The 21,936-nt window shown below is 40.0% G+C and overlaps 2 protein-coding genes across 3 annotated transcripts in view; one reads left to right on the top strand and one right to left on the bottom strand.

The window, feature by feature from the left end:
• Nucleotides 1-2,904: 2,904 nt before the first annotated feature.
• On the bottom strand, nucleotides 2,905-15,458 carry LOC134537252 (receptor-type tyrosine-protein phosphatase H-like). The gene is made up of 6 exons (XM_063377521.1): nucleotides 15,409-15,458; nucleotides 12,969-13,033; nucleotides 8,706-8,972; nucleotides 5,782-6,066; nucleotides 3,832-4,104; nucleotides 2,905-3,260 (listed from the first exon to the last, which is right to left on the bottom strand). Exons 1-6 carry the CDS (start codon nucleotides 15,438-15,440, stop codon nucleotides 2,905-2,907), a joined length of 1,278 nt encoding a protein of 425 aa, XP_063233591.1. The 5' UTR covers nucleotides 15,441-15,458.
• A 2,884-nt stretch (nucleotides 15,459-18,342) lies between these two features.
• The window catches only part of LOC134537576 (sine oculis-binding protein homolog), an 80,764-nt gene continuing 77,170 nt past the window's right edge, over nucleotides 18,343-21,936 (top strand). The window contains exon 1 of one of the 2 annotated variants that reach the window (XM_063378161.1): nucleotides 18,343-19,067. In XM_063378161.1, the coding sequence (XP_063234231.1) occupies nucleotides 18,978-19,067 (90 nt within the window). In that variant the 5' untranslated portion in view covers nucleotides 18,343-18,977. Of the gene's footprint in view, nucleotides 19,068-19,480; nucleotides 20,044-21,936 lie in introns of those variants that run through there. The other variant, XM_063378160.1, reaches the window with a different exon arrangement.

Here is a 21,936-nt window from a genome sequence, read left to right as displayed (position 1 = left end):
AACAAAATGTTTCACGTAAATGCGTTAAAATTCGGCCTTGAAATTTTACTCCCATCGCGCACAAAGAAGTTTCACTTATAAAATATACTTAATGTATGCAAAAATAAACCATAGACATGTGTTTTTGGCAATAGGTTTTCCAGAGGAATCTTGTGGGACACTGACGCGCGGAGACCTCGGACGACAGGCCCGGGTACCGCAGGCCGCCGACAGTGACTGGGGCCAGCTCCACGGAGTACTCGCGGCAGGGGTCGGCCGGCGAGCTCCACGCCAGCGCCGAGGAGTTGGCCGTGGAGCAGCTCCTGGCCGAGGGGCCCCGCCCCGGCGAGGCCTCCACCACGCACACCTGGTAGCCGGCGAGGCAGTCCAGCCCGCCGCCCCCCGCCGCCGCCTCCGCCTCCCACCGCACCTGCAGCTGCCCCGCCGCCGTCGCCGCGGCCGAGAAGTTGGCCAGCACCGCCGACGAGTCTGCGGAGCACGGGAACAACGCGGATCTGCACCACCACCTCCTTCTCACCACCCGTGCATCTGAGCAGTGATGCCAACTCCTACATGTACATTAGGTTCACACCTCAAATTAAACATTTATACTCCCCCAGGCATATAATCCCGTTAGGGCGTGGTCCTGGTTAGGAGAAAGATGGGTCTTTTACATGCCAAACACTGTTACCAATGCCTAACATGGGTTCAAATAACCGGGCAATAGATTCGCCATTTCCAATCGCGGCATGTTACTGGAAAGCGCCCGGCTAGGTCGAGAGGTTGAGGAGACAACTCCTACAGTGTGTTCCCCCTATGACCAACTTCAAATCCCCCTAGATTTCGATCAAAAAAACCCTGTGGTCGTAGCGCGAAATTCAGCCACCAACGCCACTTGTGTTGCTGTTCTTTTTCCACTTTGTTTTCGAGATGTACACTTTAATTTCACGCCCTCAAAATATTTTTTTCTAAATAATGTATCCTCTAAAAAAAACCTAAATAAATGAACCCCCTAAAAAAAAAACCATTTGCATCTTTGTTCCCCTTAAATTTGGGGGAGGAAACCCCCAAGTTGGCATCCCTGAATCTGAGAGACTGCACACTCAAGGTTGTTATTTTTTTCTGTACCCGCATTCAATCACCGATTACAAAGTAGTTTGACACAGAAAACATACATTGCCTCACATTGTAGGATATTATTAATAATAAACGTCTCAACACTTGTTTATTGTCAGATTATTTTTTTTAATTCGTATAACAACAATTCAGATTATTAACTACATTATATCTGCCACTTTCATTTTATCCCGTCATTATAGAAGCGATCAGGTGGGAACACCTTGAATCGTTAAAAAAACTACATTTAATAAACATTAATATTAAATTAATATTTATTTTTATATAATTACTGTCATAAAAAATTTATTATTTCAACTATAAGTATTAACGCTATATATGTTTTACATAAGAACTAGCAAGCTACAGTGAGCTATCTATCGTTTCGATTTTAAACACTACTTGGGTACGCATCGAGCTATTTGAGTTGCCACCCCCTTGTCTGATTTTCGACACTAAATTTTATTGAAACACTGCCCATTTTTTTTAAAATAATTTAACAGTTAATACTATAAAGTTTCCACACACATAAGCTGACTATAAATTTAACAAAGTATTTAAGGATAACTGTATCATTATATGGTTTTATTGTTTAATACCTATGAGAATACATGGACGTTTATTTTATAATAAATGTAATTCATTTTATTTTAATTAGAAATAAAGGACTTATTTCTAGTATGGAATAATCATTCCAACTGACAAAGTTTACACATAAAAAATTTGGTGTACAACCTTTTATTTTGGCGTTCTTTAAATGATTCGTGCTATAGGTAATTTTGATTTAATACCATTTCTTGGACATATTCCATTGCAATTGTGCACTGTTTGTCATGGTAAAATAATTCATGAATGAAAAATAATAATTAAAAATTAAATCATAAACCGACAGAGAACAAGCCTAAATCAGCTGATGTCAAACATGAACACAACGATGAACTTAGAAAGGCATTATGTTATTTATCATAGGAAACCTACTCTGTTAGTCGATGTTGTCGTCGTTGTGTTGCCCATAATATTTGTTTTATCTTCATCGTTGTGTTCGTACATTTGCTGCGTTGTCAAGATTTTGTCTGTCTGTAGGAAACTGTTTCGCAGTTGTTAGCCCACAATGTGTTCAATTGTGCTGTTTTTTTTTTTGACGTGCCAACGTCTAATAAATCGATGAACACCGGCTGTACGCACGAAAATGTGTCCCGTTATGCTGTGTCCTGTTACGCTCTTTGTACGCTTGCACCGCATTTATCTCTCTTCCACTCGATTGGCCTATGAATCTACTATTATATTAAATAGGTTAAGGTGGGCTTTTCAAAAGTAGCTTTTAAATTTAGTACTTTAACTAAAGTATCATTTCATCAATGTTTTGTTATGACATCACGTTAAACTATCGTCCGTAAACCGACTTTACAGACAAAAATTTTTTTTTTCATAACTAAATTCCTTCCACAGAATTCCTGTGCTGTCTGATATTTAAGTTTGAATGTGTTTGCCTGTGATGCCGACGTTCTGTTGTCCGAAATATCTTTTTTCCGGTTCGGTTCATTGTTGGGATTTATCTGTTCGACATCAGTTGATTTAAGCTTGTTCTCTGTAGGTTTATTTTTTTACCCCCGTGATGTTGCAGAAACTGCAATGGTGTATGTCCGAGCAGTGGCGTAGCAAGCGGGTGGCAGGGATGGCCCCTGCCAGGGGCACCATCAAGGAGGGGGGGGGGCACCACGACGGATTCGCGGTTACTGAACCCTCCCCCCATCTTTTTTAATACAAGAGGGGCGCCATTTTCAAGTCTGGCCAGGGGCGCCAGTCACCTTAGCTACGCCACTGTGTCCGAGAAACTGCTAGTCGCTCAGTCGGTCGACGCGACGCTTGCTCACTCGCGACGTCCGTGTATGCAGCGAGTCGGGCGGCGCGTGACCTCTGCAGGCTCCCGGGCCCCGCCGACGTCACCTCAACGTCGTACACCTCGCAGGCGTCCAGCCCCGAGGTGCGGTGGCTGGTCTCTCCGGGCCCCAGCGTGACGACCGTCTCCCGCGCGGCGGACCCTCCGCGCACGCGCAGCTCGACCCCCGCCAGGCAGCTGCGGTCCCCAACGGGCGGCTCCCAGGAGAGCACCAGGTGGTCGGCGGCGCGGCTGGCCACCGTCAGGTTCCTCACCTCCCCGGGCGCTGGAACCAGGGGCGTGTCCGGAGAGTAGACACCATTTGGTCATTTTACTACATACCTACATCACATTTTCACGTAGTCGCCATTCACTCCCAAGCACCTTTCTCAGAGCTATACAAGTTTATTTAACCCCTCTGCCAAGGTCATCCAATATGGCCGCCATGACACATCACAATCCAAGATGGCGGACCGGCACCACAGCCTGAAGCCTTGCGCTCGGGACGCCCATTCATATACTACTAGTATACTGGAAAAATAAGTTAACCTGAAACATTTATAATGAATATCCCCAGCAACGAAATGACAAAAAAAAATTAAGTTAGCTAACGAATTTTAGGTTGTTTAGGTTGCTGTTAAATACAGCACAGTTCCTGTATTTCCAAAGAAAAAAAAGAGCGTTAGTAGTGACTGTTTATCTTCCTTGCGTCGTTTGAATAATATAACAGCCGGTCCTGCTACTGGGTGCTTGAAGAGGCCTGTGATTGTCAGTGTCCACCATGTTGGTAGTGTGACGTACGTCATAGTGGCCATCTTTAATGGTTTGACCCGCGCGCGTCCGCGGCGCCTTCTCACCCGTGGCGACGCTCCTGGGGGCCTCGGCGGAGACCTGGCCACCGACGTCGATGGCGGCGACGCCCACGCTGTAGTTGGTGCATGGCGTCAGCGTGGCGGGGGTCGTGAAGGCGCGCGTCGTGTGCACCCAGCACGTCTTGTTGGCGCTGAAGAACCGGCGCAAACACGTCCTGTAGGCCGCCACACAGGGCGAGGCGGAGGCCGTCCACGCCAGCGACACCTCGTCGGACGTGGCGCGCGTCACCTCCAGGTCGGTCACCATGGCGGGGTAACCTGTCGGGGCCACGCGTCTCTGCACCACCCTGCATGCTAGGTCTGACGCAACAGTCTACGTCTTAGTAAATGAAGACATCTATAAATAACTTGTCAAGTAAAAAAAAACTTTAATAGGTACTTAAAAATTGTGTAAATTACTTAGGTATTATACATTTTGATTTAACATACTAACTATTTTGATATTTTTGCCGAAAATTAAATCAAATAAATACCGGTATTAATATTTAAAAAAAAACAGGTAGTTTAGTAAAATAATCAAGATGGATTTTAATTAATAATGAAAACCAATAAATATGCTAAATTATAATCCTAATTTTAGTTTTTAAATAACAGTTTAATAATTTATAACGCAAATAAATTATTCAAACGGGAACATAACATCGCTTGTATAAATATAATTGTAAAACACTTGCAAAGTTAAAGAAAAAACATTTTCAATGATTAATAATTCACAATAAATGTTTTAAATTATGTGGACAAGGTTTCAAAATCAATCACTAAATTTCTCGACGGAACTCTCGCGTATTTCCACACCCGCCGCTATAATTCGCTGCCGGAGCAGCTATGTCGCCTATAGAATCATTAGATTTTCAAAGCGAAAGGTTAAACTATATAATATATCGTCTCCGATAAGATCTATAAAACAAAATTGAAAAAAAAAACACACTAAAAACCAATTCGGATCTGATATTTGACAAGATATTTTATTAAAATACTGTTCAACTTGTTTACATTAATTTAAAAAGTTAATACTATATAGTTTTTGCACACATTAACTGACTATAATTTTTTAAAACCTTTAAAGAAATTTGTACTATTATAAAGTATTATTTATTTTTACCTCTGCGAATTCAAGTAAATTCATATCCTAACAAACTTAATAATTTAATTTTTTAAAGTAAAAAACAGAGCATATAGGCCTACCTAGTATGAAATAATCGATCAAATGGACTGAGGTATGTATTTAATGATATAATAGCAATACAATAAACAAATAAAATACATTCATAAACATTTACTTAGAGCACTATCTGTAATTTTAAAAAGTAAAAAACGTGAACTCTTCAGCCGAGTTTTTATCCACATTCCTGCAGTTTATTAACCGCACTACGAAGACTGACAGTAGGTTGTAAGGAGAACATGCATTATAATGCTTGTAACACCAGAATTCTTATGTTTTTTTTAAATTTGAAATTGTTATGAAAGTGACTATATACGGATTTATGTTCATACATGTGGATTCGCCATCTTCCTGTGAAAATTTCGTTGCACGGTGCATGCACGGTGCATGCACAACAATTTGTTTGTACCTATATGGTGAAATAAATATATTTTGTTAATTCAAACAAATATTTTGTAGAAGGAAAGATTCTGTCACCTCAACAAAATGGTTTTGTCAACTCAAATGTATATTTGGTTAGGTGTAACAAATAATTTTTGTTTCTTACCGAGTTTGGTTAAGCTAACGAAATATTTTGTTCCACTAAGTAAATATTTGTTTCTCCATATTTAAACAAATATTTGTTTGATTCTAACGAACCCTTTTCTCTGTGATAGAAAATCTCTCTCGTTTATTTTTCCATAACACGCCTGAAGAAGTAGGTTGATTGTTTATTGTGTTGCAGAACCCGCGCGCTCCCCCTACTAGGTCTTGCCGGGACCTCGGACGCCCACCGTGCGCCGCCGTGTAGGCGGAGAGGCGCTGCGCCGCGCCGTCTCCCCCGCCGAACAGCGTGAGGAGGGTGAGCTCGTAGACGGTGCACGGCCGGAGCCCCGCCACCTCGTAGCCGGTGGCCCTGGGGCCCACGACGGCGCTGCCCTCGTTCACCACCTCTGTGCGCAGCCGCCACAGCACCTGGTAGCCCTCCGCGCAGCCGTCCCCCGGGGGGGCCCGCCACGACAGCTGCAGCGAGCTGGAGGTCCTCGAACCCACGGCGAGGTCTTCCACCGCGGCCGGCGCTGCGACACGCGAATCCTTCTTTCCACGGACGACAGAGCCAAACTCCCGATCGTGCATCTTCGGTGGTTTTTGACGTGACAACGTCTAAAAAATCGATGAGCGCCGGCCGCTGTGTCCCGTTACGCTCATTGTACGCATGCGCCGCATCTATCTCTCTTCCGCTCGATTGGAACAAAACATCGATTTTGACTTTTCCGAGGCACGTTAAACTTGAAACACTCCCATTCGTTTCCCACTTTTTCCTATCATCGTCCTATCCTTAACAGAATAACACAGATTGGAAGAAGTTAAAAAGCAAACATGTAGAAAACTTATAGTTAAAATAATCTCTTCGTTAAAGTAATAAACATATTTGAATGAATGAGTGCAATTAAAAGTAAATTTTATCAATCAAATTGTAGATTTCATTTCACTCCTTCTTTGTATCCATACAAAATAGTGATAATTCAATAAAAATTATTAAATTTTATTCATAAAAGTATGAAATCGTTTCATCAATGTTTTGTTATGACGTTGTCACGTTAAACCATCGTCCGTAAACCGACTTTACAGACAACCAATTTTTTTTGTTCATTGTAAATAAATATGGCGGTGTTGATAAAAGGATACTAATGGTCAATTAGGTTAGGTTAGCTTCATTATAAATACTTTAAAACATTGTGGACGGTTGATTTGGTTAGGATAGCTACATAAAAGATACGGAAGAAAAGCATGAACTTCGGGGAACTTCGGGTTTTGGCTCTCTCGTCTGTGAAAAGAAGGCTTCCCCTGAGACACACTCCGAGGTCTCGTCGCGTGTCCCGGGACGGTTCTGAAACCTTGGCCGGCGAGCGCAGAACAGAGACAGCAACCAAACACGCAGCAGACACAGTAATAGTGATATTAGTTAAAAAAATAAAAAAAAAAAACATCGAGGATGAAAAAAACCACAAAAAACCTGACGAAACAGAAAAATAATACTGCAAAACAGGTAACAACAACGATACAAACATGGTTAACACTGTTAAGAAAAAACACAAACAACACGTTTATCAAGAACAATCAGGAGTTAAAGATATTAATACAAATGTTTTCCACAAAATAAATATGAGAAATTTTAGTTTATTTATATATCAGTGCGTTTATAAATATACATAGGCATCGGCACGAAAAATAAACTTGCGCGCACAATAGAAAGAGGTTACGCCGATGTAATAGAATTTTGGAATTCTCGGTAGGGTAGTTTGATTGGCCAGCCTGTAAATATGTATTATTAGGGCAGAAATTAAATCATTTTTTTCCCTCAAACACAGCCCCTATACAACTACAATATAACATTAAAGTTAAAAAAATTATATATATATTTATAAAAAATATGCCTTAAGCTGTCCTATATTCTCAGAAGTTATATAAGGATCCTTGATAACAATGTCAATAGTCTCCCTCTGCTAGCCTTACCATGTTTCCATCTTACATTAATAAAATTAAATCTACACTAGAGTTCACTTAAACATTCACTCAACAATCATCACACTTGTGTGTCCGATCCTACTTTGTTAGTGTCGGTAAAATATATATTATACAAACAATACTATTTATTTGTGGTTCATGATGCGACCATAGGAGCAATTTGACATTGTTCCTCAATAAAATAATTAGATTTCTCTGGCAGCCAGCGATTAAAACCTAGCTGCCATCATACTTTTTATTGCAGGAAGTTTCGGATTTTGTCTGACCATCCGAAAACGACTATCAGCAATGATCGCACGCGTCAAAGCTCAGATAGGCTGACGCTTGTCACGCAAAAATTCAATTGTGTGCGAGTCTTTCAGCACTCACCACTGAAGTGCAACATCGGTGACGAGAAATTTCATGATTTCTCTTGTAAATACGCTTATAATACGGAACTCGGAAACGAAATTTAACGTGGAATACTTTAAAGTAATGCCGAGCGTATTAAATGTTCACAAATTGTGTTTTCAACTACATTTCTAGATGCAAATTGCTCGTAGTTTCTACCAGTGGCGTAGCAAGCGGGTGGCAGGGATGGCCCCAACCAGGGGCACCGTCGAAGGGGAGGGGAGGGGGTTACGATGGTTTCGCGGTTACTGAACCCTCACCCCCTCTTTTTTAATCCAATTGGGAGCGCCATTTTCAAGTCTGGCCAGGGGCGCCAGTCACCTTAGCTACGCCACTGGTTCCTACACCCGTCGCTATTTCCCTTTGGCTTTGTGAACTTCGGTTCGCGATATCCGCTACAGATGGCAGCACCTTGGTTGCACATTTCCTTACACAGAGAGCTGAGATGTTGCACATCAGGAAAAGGTTTCGTGATTGCTAGAAAATTAAATGTCAGTGTGGACCCCCCCCCCCCCCCAAGGGAAGCCTACAACTCACGTAGTTTCGGTTCCCTACCACGTTCGTGCAACTTCGGATTTCTCTCAAAAATTGAAATTTAAAAAAAAAATCGAAGGGTTAGGTTAGGTCAGGTCAGTCACAACATGCTTGTTTTCATTGGAAACTTCTGATTTAGCGGCTGAAGTGGCGTTAGTACCAAAACGCAAAACTTCGGTAAATCTTCGAAAATTCTTGCAGGGAACCGAAACTACGTTGAGTTGTAGGCTTCCCGTGGACCCCTAGAGAGAGAGACCGGACTCACAGGAGAGGAAGGTGGCGTTGACGGCCGCCAGGGGACCGCCGCCGCGGTCGAACGCCGTGACGGCCACCGAGTAGTCGGCGCAGGTGCGGTCGGTGCGCCCCCGCCAGGAGGTGGTGTTGACGTCGTGGCACGCCGCCGCCGCCGCCGCCCCCAGGCACACCCTGTAGCGCGCGCCGCGGCACGGCCCGCCGTCCACGTCCGTCAGCCACGTCACCTCGACCAGCTGCGGCTCGGCGTAGCCCGCCGTCAGGTTGTAGGCCGCCACCGCTGTCGGGCAGAGCAGTCCGCTCCAGGTCCGCGTCGCCAGGGGTCGTTACCACAACGCCGAAATACCATAACGCCGAATGTCAAAACTAACCACAACGCCGACAGCTAGAAAACTGCTGTGCACCACAACGCCGAAGTAACAACTGAATGAAATTGTGTGTGTTTCTTAAATGTACCTTAACGCCGGAATACCACAATCAAACCTAACCTTACCTAACCTAACCCAACCTAGCGTAATATAACCTAACATAACTTAACCTAGCCTATCCTAGCCTAGCCTCACCTAACCTAGCCTAACCTAGCCTAGTCTAACCTAACCTAACCTTTGTGGCAGTCCTGCAATGACATTTTTCGGCGTTAGTGTATTTCGGCGTTGTGGTACACAGCAGTTTTCTAGCTGTCGGCGTTGCGGTCAGTTTGGCATTTCGGCGTTGTGGTGCGTCCCCTGTGTCGCCTCTGGTCCTCTCGTCGGCCACGGGACAACTACGATATTCGCGCGACAACCACATCGCATGGCGTATAAATGCAGATAAATCACCCTTGGGTGCTCTGAGAATCTGCACCGGGCGCTTTACGTCTAAACATAACTCTGAAAACATGCGTTTCCCCCCCCCCCCCCAGAAATACAGTTTAAAAACTAATTACAGAAACAGAAGTACCCATACGACCTCGGCGCATTCTTAAATGCTTTTCCGTAAACAGACACCGCTCGGATATATTGAAGATTTTGTAATCGCGTGTTTATTTTTTTCTGAAGCTCAGAATATCGAGTGAGTTAGAGACCGGGAAAAAATATTTGTGGATTCATTTCGCGACAGGCTAAAATTCAAATGGTGTTGCTCCAGCTATTGGTTCACAGCTCGACTCATCTGGGGGACTGTGGGCCAATGAGGAATCACTTGACCAAAGCTGCATCTAATCACGTTGGGACATCTCGCAAGACGACAGCCTCTGCCCGAGTGTACTTAAAACATGTGGAGACCACCCTATTGGTCATTGACCCCCGGCATATCTTCCCAGTCCCCAAGGACATGCATATGTGCACCCGGGAAGGTGGGCCCCTTAGTGAATAAGTCCTGGGCCCACCATTTCTGGTTGCCACTGGTCTTTTTTTCTTCCAAATTGTGGACCTAAGGATCGAATAACCAAACGTGGAATCGAAAACTTAATTTTTTTTCTCAAAATTGCCCTTCTGTTTGTAAAATGTGGAGTGCTGCCTTTTAGTAGGCAACCGGGTACGCAGGCGTGCTTCCAAGCCTGCAGCATTTCGATGACAGGGGAACCTAAAGTAGCGGTCTGTGTTTTGAGCGCTGCTAGTCACAAGCTTACTTTCTTTTGAAGTGACAACGTCTAATAAATTGATGAACGCGGCTGAACGCACGAAAAAGTGTCCCGTTACGCTGTGTCCCGTTACGCTCATTGTACGCTTGCGCCGCATCTATCTCTCTTCCACTCGATTGGAACAACCATCGATTTGACTTTTTTGAGGCACATTAAACTTGAAACACTCCCATTCGTTTCCTACTTTTCCTATCATCGTCCTATCCTTAACAGAATAATACAGATTGGAAGAAGTTAAATAGCAAACATGTATAAAAGTTATAGTTAAAATAATCTGTTCGTTAAAGTAATAAACATATATGAATTAATGAGTGCAAATAAAAGTAAATTTATCAATTAAATTGTAGATTTCATTTCACTCCTTCTATGTATCCATTGAAAATAGTGATAATTCAATAAAAATTATTCAATTTTATTCATAAAAGTATGCAATCATTTCATCAATGTTTTGTTATGACGTTGTCACGTTAAACTATCGTCCGTAAACCGACTTTACAGACAAACATTTTTTTTCTTCCAAATTTTGGACCTAAGGGTCGAATAACCAAACGTTTAATTGAAAACTTAATTTTTTTTCCTCAAGACTGCCTTTCTGTTTGTAAAATTTCGGAGCACTGTTGGAAGCGCCTTGTAGTAGGCAACCGGGTACGCAGAAGTGCTTCCAAGCCTGCAGCATTTCGATGACAGGGGAACCTGAAGTAGCGGTCTTGTGTGTTGAGCGCTGCTGAAGTCACAAGCTTACTTTCTTTTTTTTTCTCTCAACTTGTAACTGTAATTCCGGTAGGTTTGTATTTATTTCATCATGCTCTTAGTCTTGTCGGCAGCGGGACACGTATCACGTATTTAGGGAATAACTCGACCGTGATCTTAAGCATTGATGCCCAATTGTTGGTCCGCGGGCCATCGTTTTCTAAAACCTGCATCTTTCAAAAAAATTTTATTATCAGGTATACTGTCGTGTATTAGCCAACTTCATTTTGCAGATATGTTGAATAAGTTGTAAGCATTGTATTCTCACAGAAATAATGATAAATATTATAGCTGAAGTACCCGTCGTGCCCGGACTAAATACATCATATATATATATATATATATATATATATATATATATATATATATATATATATGTGTGTGTGTGTGTGTGTGTGTGTGTATATATATATAAAGGGAGATCACTACCGAGATTCAAGTCTGTGGGAAATACATACACTACACTTGATAAACATTTTTTTTTTTTTTAAACTCCTTTTGATTTCATAATCTCGAGGCATCAAGGCTAAGCATCAGCAAAACCGGGACGCCAATCTTCAGCTTCATTTTGTGGAAAGGCAGGTAACCCCTAGGCAAGACGTGACGGACGAATCAAACGATCGCGCGTTACAAATTCAAGCAACGCCATCTATTGACGAAGTTCTAAACTAAATTGTTATTAGCAGCCGCGAGCTTCACTAAGCGGATGGGTTTCGCCGAGGAGAAAGATAGAAAGTTTCCAGAACGTATTATATGACCGTGTGGCGTACGTAGAGGAATGGCACTCACTGTGTGTCCATGACCAGCCTTCTATTATTTTCTGTTATAAAACTGAGTTTTCCCATTTTGAAACTCCCTTAGGAATGGAATTTTATTATTATATGTAGTCTATGTTACTCTTCGGCTCATAAACTATCTATATACAATAAATCATGTCGATCCGTTGCTTCATCGCTGCGTGAAATAAGGTTAACCAGACAAACGCAATTTCGCATTTATGATTATAGTATGGATATGGTATTTTTCTGTTTAAATTTAAATAACATATATTTCAAAATATTATTTATAAGAGAATTATATTACGTTTACTCATCAGACTACACATCCCGCATTTATTGCTTATCCTACGTAATACGTTAAAATATTGTTGTAAAATGTATTTATGTCAGAGCGTACGCATAATTTAATTTGGGGGAGATAGGGGATATAACCACTTTGCCCGTTTTTTTTATATATTTATATTTGTTGGGGGGTTTAATATACATTTTTTATAGGTTTTCTGGTGGTTCTGAAGGGGGGGGGGGTGAGGATATAACTTTCCCTTCCCCCCTTGGGCACTCCCCATATGTGTCTGGTCCTCGGGTTGGATTTAAAAATATCTGCCACTCGAAATGAGTGATGTTAGCCATCACTGCAGGAACCCGATTGGCCGAACCAGGACTCGATCCCGGGGTCTCTGTTGTGGGTGTAGTGTGTTACCACTGCTCCACCGCGCTCCATCCGTCACTCTGACGTATTTGGCTTGAATAAATATGTAATAATATCCAAGTAATAACTACATTAGTTTAGCTAGAATGATCATTTTAGAAGAGGGGTTCATAAATCTTACAGTTCCTTTGAAACTACAAGAGATGTCACATTTCCCATCTTTTGCAATGTTAATTATTTTCGAAGGTATATTAAACATGTTGGTATTAAATTGCTTAGGGTTACCATTACTAAAGCATGATCTCAGTAATTTCATAGAAAATTTAAAATCACTGACACGTTTTTTTTTTTAACCTTACCTAGCTTGGAAACTTCATTTATTAGTTTATTCGTTTGAGCGACATTAGAGTCGTGCAATAACTTTTGACGTTTCATTTTACATACAACGAACATTAAGCACATTTTTTTTTTACTTACAGCTGCAGTCTATTCTCTCGTCTCCATATGCAGGACTATGTAAGAGCAAAAGTAAAACCAGGCTTCTGAAAAATAAAAATATTAATATACTTAAGCATATATATTTAAGCCTGAACAACACACTGAAATATAATAAAAATAAACTCTAAATATAAAATCAGGATTTTTAATCTGTGAAATTCTGGTAAAGAGCTGTTTCAGAAAGGTACATAAATCAGTGGAATTCGCTGGATCACTGATTTTATGGTAGGAGAACTCACAGCGTAACCAGTGGACATTAATAATATATATAGGCCTATATATATAATATATCAGTGTTTTTAATGTTTCTTCTTGTGCGTGTTTCGTCAGTTACGTTGTTCCACCATTTTTGGTGAACCATTTTCCAACTAATTCTTAACCAAAAAACACTATTAAATAACAACTTTTTTATCTTTAAGTTAGCTGTAGCTTGGAGAATGATAACAATTTTAAATATAATCTAAGTAAGGTTGAAAATCAGCCAAAGGAAAAATGAGTCTAACAATGTACTTTCCACTGATTTTACAGTGAATTCTATCACTAACCTAACGTAGGTATTAATTAAACTTAAATCACTAAAATAATACTTATAAAATCACAGATTAAAGTGTAGAAGTTGAAATAGAAGGTAAATAACGTCATTACAGATAACAAATGAAGATACAAGTAGACGAAACAACATTCTAGTACGCGCTCTGCTACATGACGTCATAAGCATGACGTCAATGTGCTGCTCTTTAACTATCTTTATAATGTTACAGTTACTACACTTTATAACAAACAAAAAACGTTTTACTGATTCAAGGCAGAACTAAATTCGGTTCAATTGTTTAAATTGTTTTCAAATACCACACTACGCGAATTACAACAATGACAAACATCAATTCCACATGATGCTGGACTTTTACGTGTAGGAGGATTGCAGTGTCGAACAGTACTTAACATATTTCATTCTTAAGTACTCTACGTATGTAGGTATCGTTCTAACACACTAAGTTAACACACTTATATTGTTCAGAATAGCATCTATAGACTAAAAGATGTTGCTAGTTCGATCTAGCATTATCGTATATTATCCTGGCTTTACGTACACATCAATCAGTTGTGTGCCACCATTGTAGAGAATCATTTTTTTGAGTGTTCGTTTGAAAATTATTTAAGTTGACAACCCGGCTGCTGATTGGCTGGCAAGCCGCACTGATCAACGTCTGTATTTTTAACAATCGCACAACCATACCGTCAATAATACCATACGCGTGTGTAAAGACACTGGTTTTTTTGTTATCATAAAATCACCTTGGAAATATAACAGTTCGTACAGAAATGCGATTTAATAAGTCCGTTGACAGAGTCAATTGGTCCTTAGAGGAATAAGCGTATTGTAGTCGTACTGGACCAGGAGTATGCATAGAGTGCGTGCGTCATAGATACGACATAAGTTCATTGATCCAAATATTGCTTAGCAGCGCAAATGTTAGTAACCAACATGTATTACAAAAAAAAATAATATAAATATCTGTACTACACGTTTCGCCACATCAGTATGTTTTTACAATGCTCACTGCGATATGTCATTTTATGTCGTGCAGTCGTCATGAATATGTCACATCTTACTCAATGATGTTAACATAAAAATAGTAACGTCATATTTGTTGACGTAATGATGCCCCTAAAGAAAAGTGGCATTTAATAATGTAACCATAAAGCATCAGATAATATAAGCTATACTTTTTTTTAGGTAAGAGAAAGGGAGGGGAAACTAATTTACATTTTTTTTAACAGGGCTTTTCGACTAAACCAAAAACGTTTTGATATTTTTCTCAGGGTAGGTGGCCTTTAATGTTTCTCGTGTGTTTTCAATAATTTGTTTAACCTGTTCGTTTAAACGCTTCTATTCAGGTTGATAGATACCCTAAACATTTCGTCAGTAAATTATTCTCTTATTCATGTAGCGTTCGTTTCATGTTCATACATGTGTAGGAAAATTCCACAGTTAAAACGTCGACATTTAAAATCTTGTACATTTATAGCTCTGAATTAAAAATGTCCTTTTATATATAATAAAAAACTATTACATAAAATAAATTCTATAAAATCAGGAGTAAAACCATTAAAATTTACTTACGAAGACGCGTGGTTTTAAGTATAAAATAGTTAAATTTAAAAATTTTCGAGGCAAAAATTAGACAATTTTATTTAATCTCGTAAGAAAAAAAAAGCTTTTTTTTTTTTTTAAAAAAAAGAGGAAATGTTATATCACGCTGAAGAAAAATGAATTGGAGAAAGATAGTGTTGTTCGTAAGACATGAATGCTGGTTATATTTTTATGTGTTAAAAAAAAAGGCTGTTCTACTATCTCTAAAGAATACGGCAAGAATAATTCTCGCCCACGCGAAGCGTTCAGTTGTTACACATTTACCTCATGATACAGGCGATTCCTTGCTTCTCCATTGAAAGTCATATCGCCACTGGGTCCAAGGTTACATAACTACTGGGCCTATATCCCGGCAACTAGGTCTACCGACAAAACAATGTCCCAAAGTCATTAACTATTAACCACGCTTATCTTCCGAGAGCCTCTTTTGATCTTTCCGACGATACCGCACCGGGCGATAGCACTTTATCAGTGGCGTAAGTGAAATATTTAATGTTCGGATAAAAATCAGCGCGATTTAAAACAAGCAGTGGTTAGAGCGAATGTACCAGAATATGAAAACGGTTGGAGTCATGACGTCTTAAAATTTGAAGTTCACCTCTATTCCAATCTTTTAATGTGCCCCATAGTTATTCAATATATATATTTTTAAATTTGTTATCAAATTGTTTTTAATACACACAAATTATACAATATAATCGTTATAACACTGCTGCGGAATACTTAATTTTGGTGCTTTATATTTTCAAATAAAATAAAATGCTCTCAAAATTTTAGACAGACGCGAAAACCTGCACATATTTTGCGTGTTCCTCAGTATTGCATGGGGCATTGCAGCATGGCAAAAAAAAAAAAGGAAACTAGTTGGTAGTATACAAATGGATGTCCGGGCGCAGGTTCCAGGCTGTGGTGCCTGGTGCCAACCGACTGACGTCACGTCCGCCATATTGGATAATGACGTCACGGCGGACATCTTGGATAACTTTGGTGTTTGACATTCACATTCAAAAATTGCCAAAAATGACTCAAAATGTCCTGTTTTTAGGAAAACAAAATTCCACCAAAAAATCTAACAATTCAAAATGTCAATTTTCTTGGAAAAAACAATAAAAAAATCATACATTTTAAGTTCTCAGTGCCCCAAATATATTTTCCTTAGAAAAAAAATGAAAATTCCTAAAAGATACCTAAATTCCTTATCGGCAAGTCTTGACAATGAGGATGTCATGGCCGACATTTCAAAAATGTTGATGCCACCATTGCACTTTCCGTTGCGGACGCCAACTTGAAAATTCATAATTATTTAGCTAGTAAATAAGGAAACGTTTTAAAAATTCATAAAAATAAATAAATAAAATTTTAATTAAAATATATGTTCGCCATTTTGTAATTCGTCCTCCATCTTGAATATCCATATTTTTCATAGGAAAAATTTTGAAAATAATAACGTAACATTAAAAAAAAATTAATCCTTGCGACAGATCGTATCCCTGTTATGAAATCGTATGTTTGTGATGAAATCGTATCCTACTGAGTAGAATGTTCTTCCCTTTTTTTAAATTTTTTTTTTTACATGTGTAGTAATGTAAATGTTTTGTTTTTTTTGTTTTAACTTGCATATTATTATTCCGGTGACTGTTGAGTATATAAGCGAGGACCGGATGACGCGACTCTCAGTTTGTTACTGGCCACGACGGTGTAAGGATCACCTAATTTGACTCATCTGATGTATGTCACGTAATTACCCATTCTTGAGAACTTGATGGCATTTTTACCATCTTTAACTCGATGGAAGTTGTACCATTTTCGATGGGAACCAAGATGGTAGCGACGACGATGGTGACGCAGATCCCATTAGCATCTTCGACGACAACTGCGAAGACCTTGATGGAAGTTTTACCATCGACAGCTGAGATCTCGCCAGCGACGACACATCCCGATGACAGCGATGCCAACAACCCTGGAGACTTCAATGGCTAGTGATTCGTCAACAACTATCGAGCATCTATGTCATTACTGTGACAAGATTTTCTCGAACAATGTAATGCTCGACGACACGAGAAGAAGAGAGAATGTGCTAAGAATCTACCTCGCAAAATGTTTGGCTGTAAAAATTGTCGCAAACAATTTGCAAGAAATGATAAGTTGAAAAGACACGTGAAGACCTGCAAAGGTCCTGCTGCGCGGCAGAAAGTAAAGGTTTCGCTACAACAGCGATTGATCTATGCGCATAAGAGTACACCGGAAATTGGTATTACATCAGTTACATCATCATCTGGTTCAAGCCTGATACGTTCGTCTTCATCAACTAACTCCATGTTCCACGTTCCTCAATCTGAAGCCTGCCCCTGAAACCGACTATTACACACTACTTAAAAGAGAATTGAAAATGATAAAAAAAAAATATACATATATGTATACGTCACTGCAAAGACCAAACAACTCTTAATTCTCGTATTCAGGTGGGGTGTGAGATCCAAGATTAAAGTAAAAGAAATTAGGAATTACCCAGGTTTGTACAACTTTTTTAAATTGATGTTGGGAGTTGGTAGTCATAGATAGGTATGTTCAGGTGATGAAATGAGATAATTAAATGACATAATGCGTTTTCAGGCATTTTTAATGTACAGATTAGTTTGAGTTTATATTACTATGTTCACGCCAAAACAATAGGTCTGTTTGCCACCGTTTCCATTTATGCACGATTCCTTGATGCTTTTTTCGTTAAGCCAACATGTCACATGATGTTTGTATGCACAATAGATATATAGACATAAAATGTCTGTAAGATGTAGCCTCGCCTGCGCTCTAACTTGATATTCACTCTACGCTTCTTCCATAGAGGAAACAATTGAGAAGAGAAAACTAGTGCTCATTATTTGGCGACAGTGGCTGGCCTGCGCGCGGGTAACCTTAGATTCATTGACACCGAGTCAGACCGTAATAGCACAAGTTCGTACGCCGTGGGGCTTGGGATTATTTTTATATAATTTCCTGCTGTAGTGAAATTTAAAGGTAGGCTAGGTTAGTTCTGTTATTTAAACAAGATTCTCCCAAAAATTCATCCTTTATATTTTTTTCTGGGTGAACAATTTTTCGAAGTTGTAGGTGATCGTTATGTTGTTATGTAATTCAGTTACTTAAATAATACGTAAAATCGTGTTGAAGTATATAAATTGTCGCAAAAATTCGTTCTTTTATATTTTCGGGAGGGTAGGTTTTCGCACGTCTGGGTGATCTGAACTAAAATATTGGTTGTTTGGTTATGTCAGCAACCGTTAAACTAACTTTAAAATCTTGAGTTCCGAAGCGAGCGGCAAACTTCGGATATGTTCGGTAGTGATCGGGGTTCAATGAATCTTAGGTTCACAACGCCGTGCGCATGCGCTTTCCCGGTTGGAGGGGAAATGGCGGCGGCAAGGATGCGCGTCGCTCGCTGCGCACGAAAGACGGAGCAGGAGGTTGAATAGAGAGAGAGGTAGAGTTGGTGGAACTGATGGAGGGGAAAAGCGGGGAAGGAGAAGTGTAAATAAACACACACTGCTGGTCGGCTCGCCGGCGCGTCTCGCAGCCCCGCGCGGGAGAAGGGTTTCCGATTTCAGTCGCAGTCAGAGACAGGCGCTCGGACGGGCTCGCGGTAGTCCGCGCGACTTCTTTTGTTCCCGCCGCCGTTCATTTGTTTTCCCTGCCGCTCCGCTGCGCAGGGCGGCGGGAAACCTAACTTGACGTGCAGGCGAGAGTTGGTCCATGTGCGCGTTCGGTCGCCGGCAGCGGTGCTGAAGGAGAACCCCATCTTCTGACGAAGACACTCCCGACAGCCCCCGGGGAGGGCCATGGGCAGCAGGTCCACCCCTCCGGCCGCCGGCTCGCAACCACCCAGAGCCGTCGCAGTCAAGAAGGAGTCACCCGAAGACGACATCAAGGTACGTCCGCCGAACTGAACTGCTCTGCCCGGGTGGTAGTCAAGTAGCGCGGCAACAGCGTACGCAGAATTTCATTTCGCGAGACTCTGCCTATTGTTGGCTTTCAAATTCTTTTCCTGGTGGAAATGATAGGTTTTTTTTATAAGGATTTCGTAGATTTTTTTTTTTGGGGGGGGGGGGTTATATACCACCACTATCTGCCTCCCCCTCCGTTCGATTACGCCCCTCTAGCGGCGAGGCTGTATGAGTACTGGGTTGGAATACGTTCAGAAACAATGATGTCTGACAAAAAAAAACTTTTATATATATAATTTGGCGCAATTAAACAAACACTAGGCACTATGATTATTCTCTACTGTGTGATTTAGAAACCTGTCGTATATCTATCTGTTGTGTAACTGACTAGGTAGCATTGACAAAATGTAAGTATAACCATTGCTTTCAAACAGTGCTGTACGGATTTGCTTTTAAAGTGCATTTCTTTTCCGTTGCGAAGTGAAACGATAGTGTTCGCGTCACAGTTCTGTTACGATTAATTGTTATGTGAATTGAAGGTGTCGAATGTGCACGTGCGCTTAGTGTGTGTGTGAATTACAGTATGTAATTTGAAACGTGTTTGTGAAAACTGATTCTTCGCGTACTCTTGGAACTTACAATTAGATGGCACCACTGCCTGCCTTTCGATGCTCTGCTGTTTATCGTTATCTCATGCGTGTACGTTTTCGTCCAACTTTAAGCTGTTCCTTTTTCTCGTATGATTAATTTGACTCGCTGGAGTGACGCTTATTTAAATTTTGCAACACTTTTCGATGAAAGACGAAGAGTAATAAACGTTTTTAATACTGCCGTAGATTGTAATATTTTAGATTTGTACTTTTCGATACTCGATTCCACCCCGCCTATTGCTGAGCGCTTTAAGATAGAACTAATATGTGTTTGTGTCAGAACTTTACTGCAAAAGATGCAGTTCAGGCTGGTAAGTTAATGATTTGTTAGTTAGCAAAACATGTACTATCGAATATTTTTCAAGACTTTTGTTTTATAATCATAATGTAAGTTAGCAAGTTGGCTATTATAAAGTATTTGTAATAAAATAAAAGCAAATATTAATACCACTAATTTTCTCGATGGGATTTTCTGTTAGATGTTCAATTAAAAAAAACTATTTGCGGCCAATCTAATAGTATCGAACTTACATATGACTTTGTAATTTATTATAACCATTACAAATTCTATCCGGAATTCAGTTTTAATTAAATTTTATTGAAAAGATGTTCACAAACAGGTTAAGGTATTAAACATTTCTTAAAGAAGTTGCAGTCCTCATAAAGTGACTAGTAATCTATACTAATAATTAATAACTGTTCGAGGCAAAAAGTCTGTACATTAGATGAAATGATGAAAAATGTATTGCAAATGACTATTTACATTATTGAGAACTCAATTTTTTTTTAAATTCGTCTTTTTGTTTGTTCGAGCATCGATTGAAAACTACTGGGCGGATTTTGATGATTTTTTTTCAAAAAATAAAAGCTCTTTGGCTAACTTAGAAGATAATGGGTATCATTAATTGTTAACATTCGAAAACTACCCACCACAACTTTTATATTATGCGAGTTTCATATCCTACGGAGTGAAAAGGGGGTAAGTATTTTATAAAAGTTATTAATTATACCTCCTAATTTAACTAAGCGTAATGAATGATTTTGAGTAGGTACCAATAATAACCATTCGAAAACTCCGAACAAAATTTTTTATATTTTGCAAAATTGAACCCCTAAGGGGTATGTTTAAAAATTAATAATTAAATCTCCGAATTTAACTAAGCATAATTAATGATTTCGGGTACCAATAATAACCATTCAAAAACTCCCAACACAGCCAGGGCCGGCGCGTCCATATAGGCGAACCAGGCAACCGCCTAGGGCGTCAAGTAGTTGGGGGCGGCGCAGCACGACACATAACAGCTGATATAGTATGTTTAACGATTATTGAAACTAGATGAAAATGGATTTTTGTAACAGTTTGGAATGTTTATATTGATATAAGTAATTATTTAAAGTCCACGGTGACGTGTTTATGATTTGTAATAAGTAAAAAAGTAAAAAAAAAATCACAAGCCTGCTTACATTTGATTGTTGACAAAATCTTAGGCTTACGTGATGTATTTTGAGGCAAGGAAATTTTTTTTGAGGTGTACGGCCGGGGGGGGGGGGGGGGGGCATTAAGGTTTTTTAGCCTAGGGTGCCAATTTATCTTGCACCGGCCCTGAACACAGCTTAACATGAAAAATAGAAACTTGCCCAATTTGAGTCCGACTTGCGATTATCACACACCAGTTCAAAATCTTTTATGAATGTACATTTTTAAGTTTAATATCAGGAGAACTTGGCATATTGGAAGAACACAAATTTTCAATGCCAGTGTGAGAAGGCTTAGGATGGGACCTTGCATCAGTAGTTCCTAAAATATCACAGAGTAATAAGGTAATGTGGTTTAGGCCAGACTGTTCAATGGAAAGAAGTATCGGCAATTTCGGTGAAAATGTGATTGAATGGGTTGATGTTAAAAATGGAAAAATCCACAGCATCTGCTTCCTCGTAATCCAGTCGAAACAGTTGGGAAATCGAGTGATATGTTGCATACTCTCAGATGTGCTGATACCCATCCGCTTCTCTTGTATGAGTAGTACCTAAGCTGTCAGCGGTTCGAGGAAAGTTTTGCCTAGCGGTTGAAATTTGTGTGAGCTATTAGAAGGCAAATAAAGAAGATGGATGTTGTTATCCCAATAGAGCATGGTATGAGGTGTAGAAATTTATCAAAATAATTGGTAAATAAAAATCACAAATTTATACGGAGTCATTTTTAG

Source organism: Bacillus rossius, chromosome 12 (genome assembly GCF_032445375.1).
Source record: "Bacillus rossius redtenbacheri isolate Brsri chromosome 12, Brsri_v3, whole genome shotgun sequence".
Taxonomy (NCBI): domain Eukaryota; kingdom Metazoa; phylum Arthropoda; class Insecta; order Phasmatodea; family Bacillidae; genus Bacillus; species Bacillus rossius.
Note: the sequence above shows the minus strand (reverse complement) of the source record. Positions and strands in the feature narration are given on the sequence as shown.

Coding starts and splice junctions, on each gene's coding strand:
- LOC134537252 (XM_063377521.1), bottom strand. CDS start 15,440: ATGGAGAAGCAAGGAATCGCCTGTATCATGAG. Junction 13,034..15,408: donor GGAATCGCCTGTATCATGAG/GTAAATGTGTAA, acceptor TTTATTTTTCAG/AAGCCTGGTTTTACTTTTGC. Junction 4,105..5,781: donor CGCCTACACGGCGGCGCACG/GTGGGCGTCCGA, acceptor TGGCCCCGACAG/GTTACCCCGCCATGGTGACC.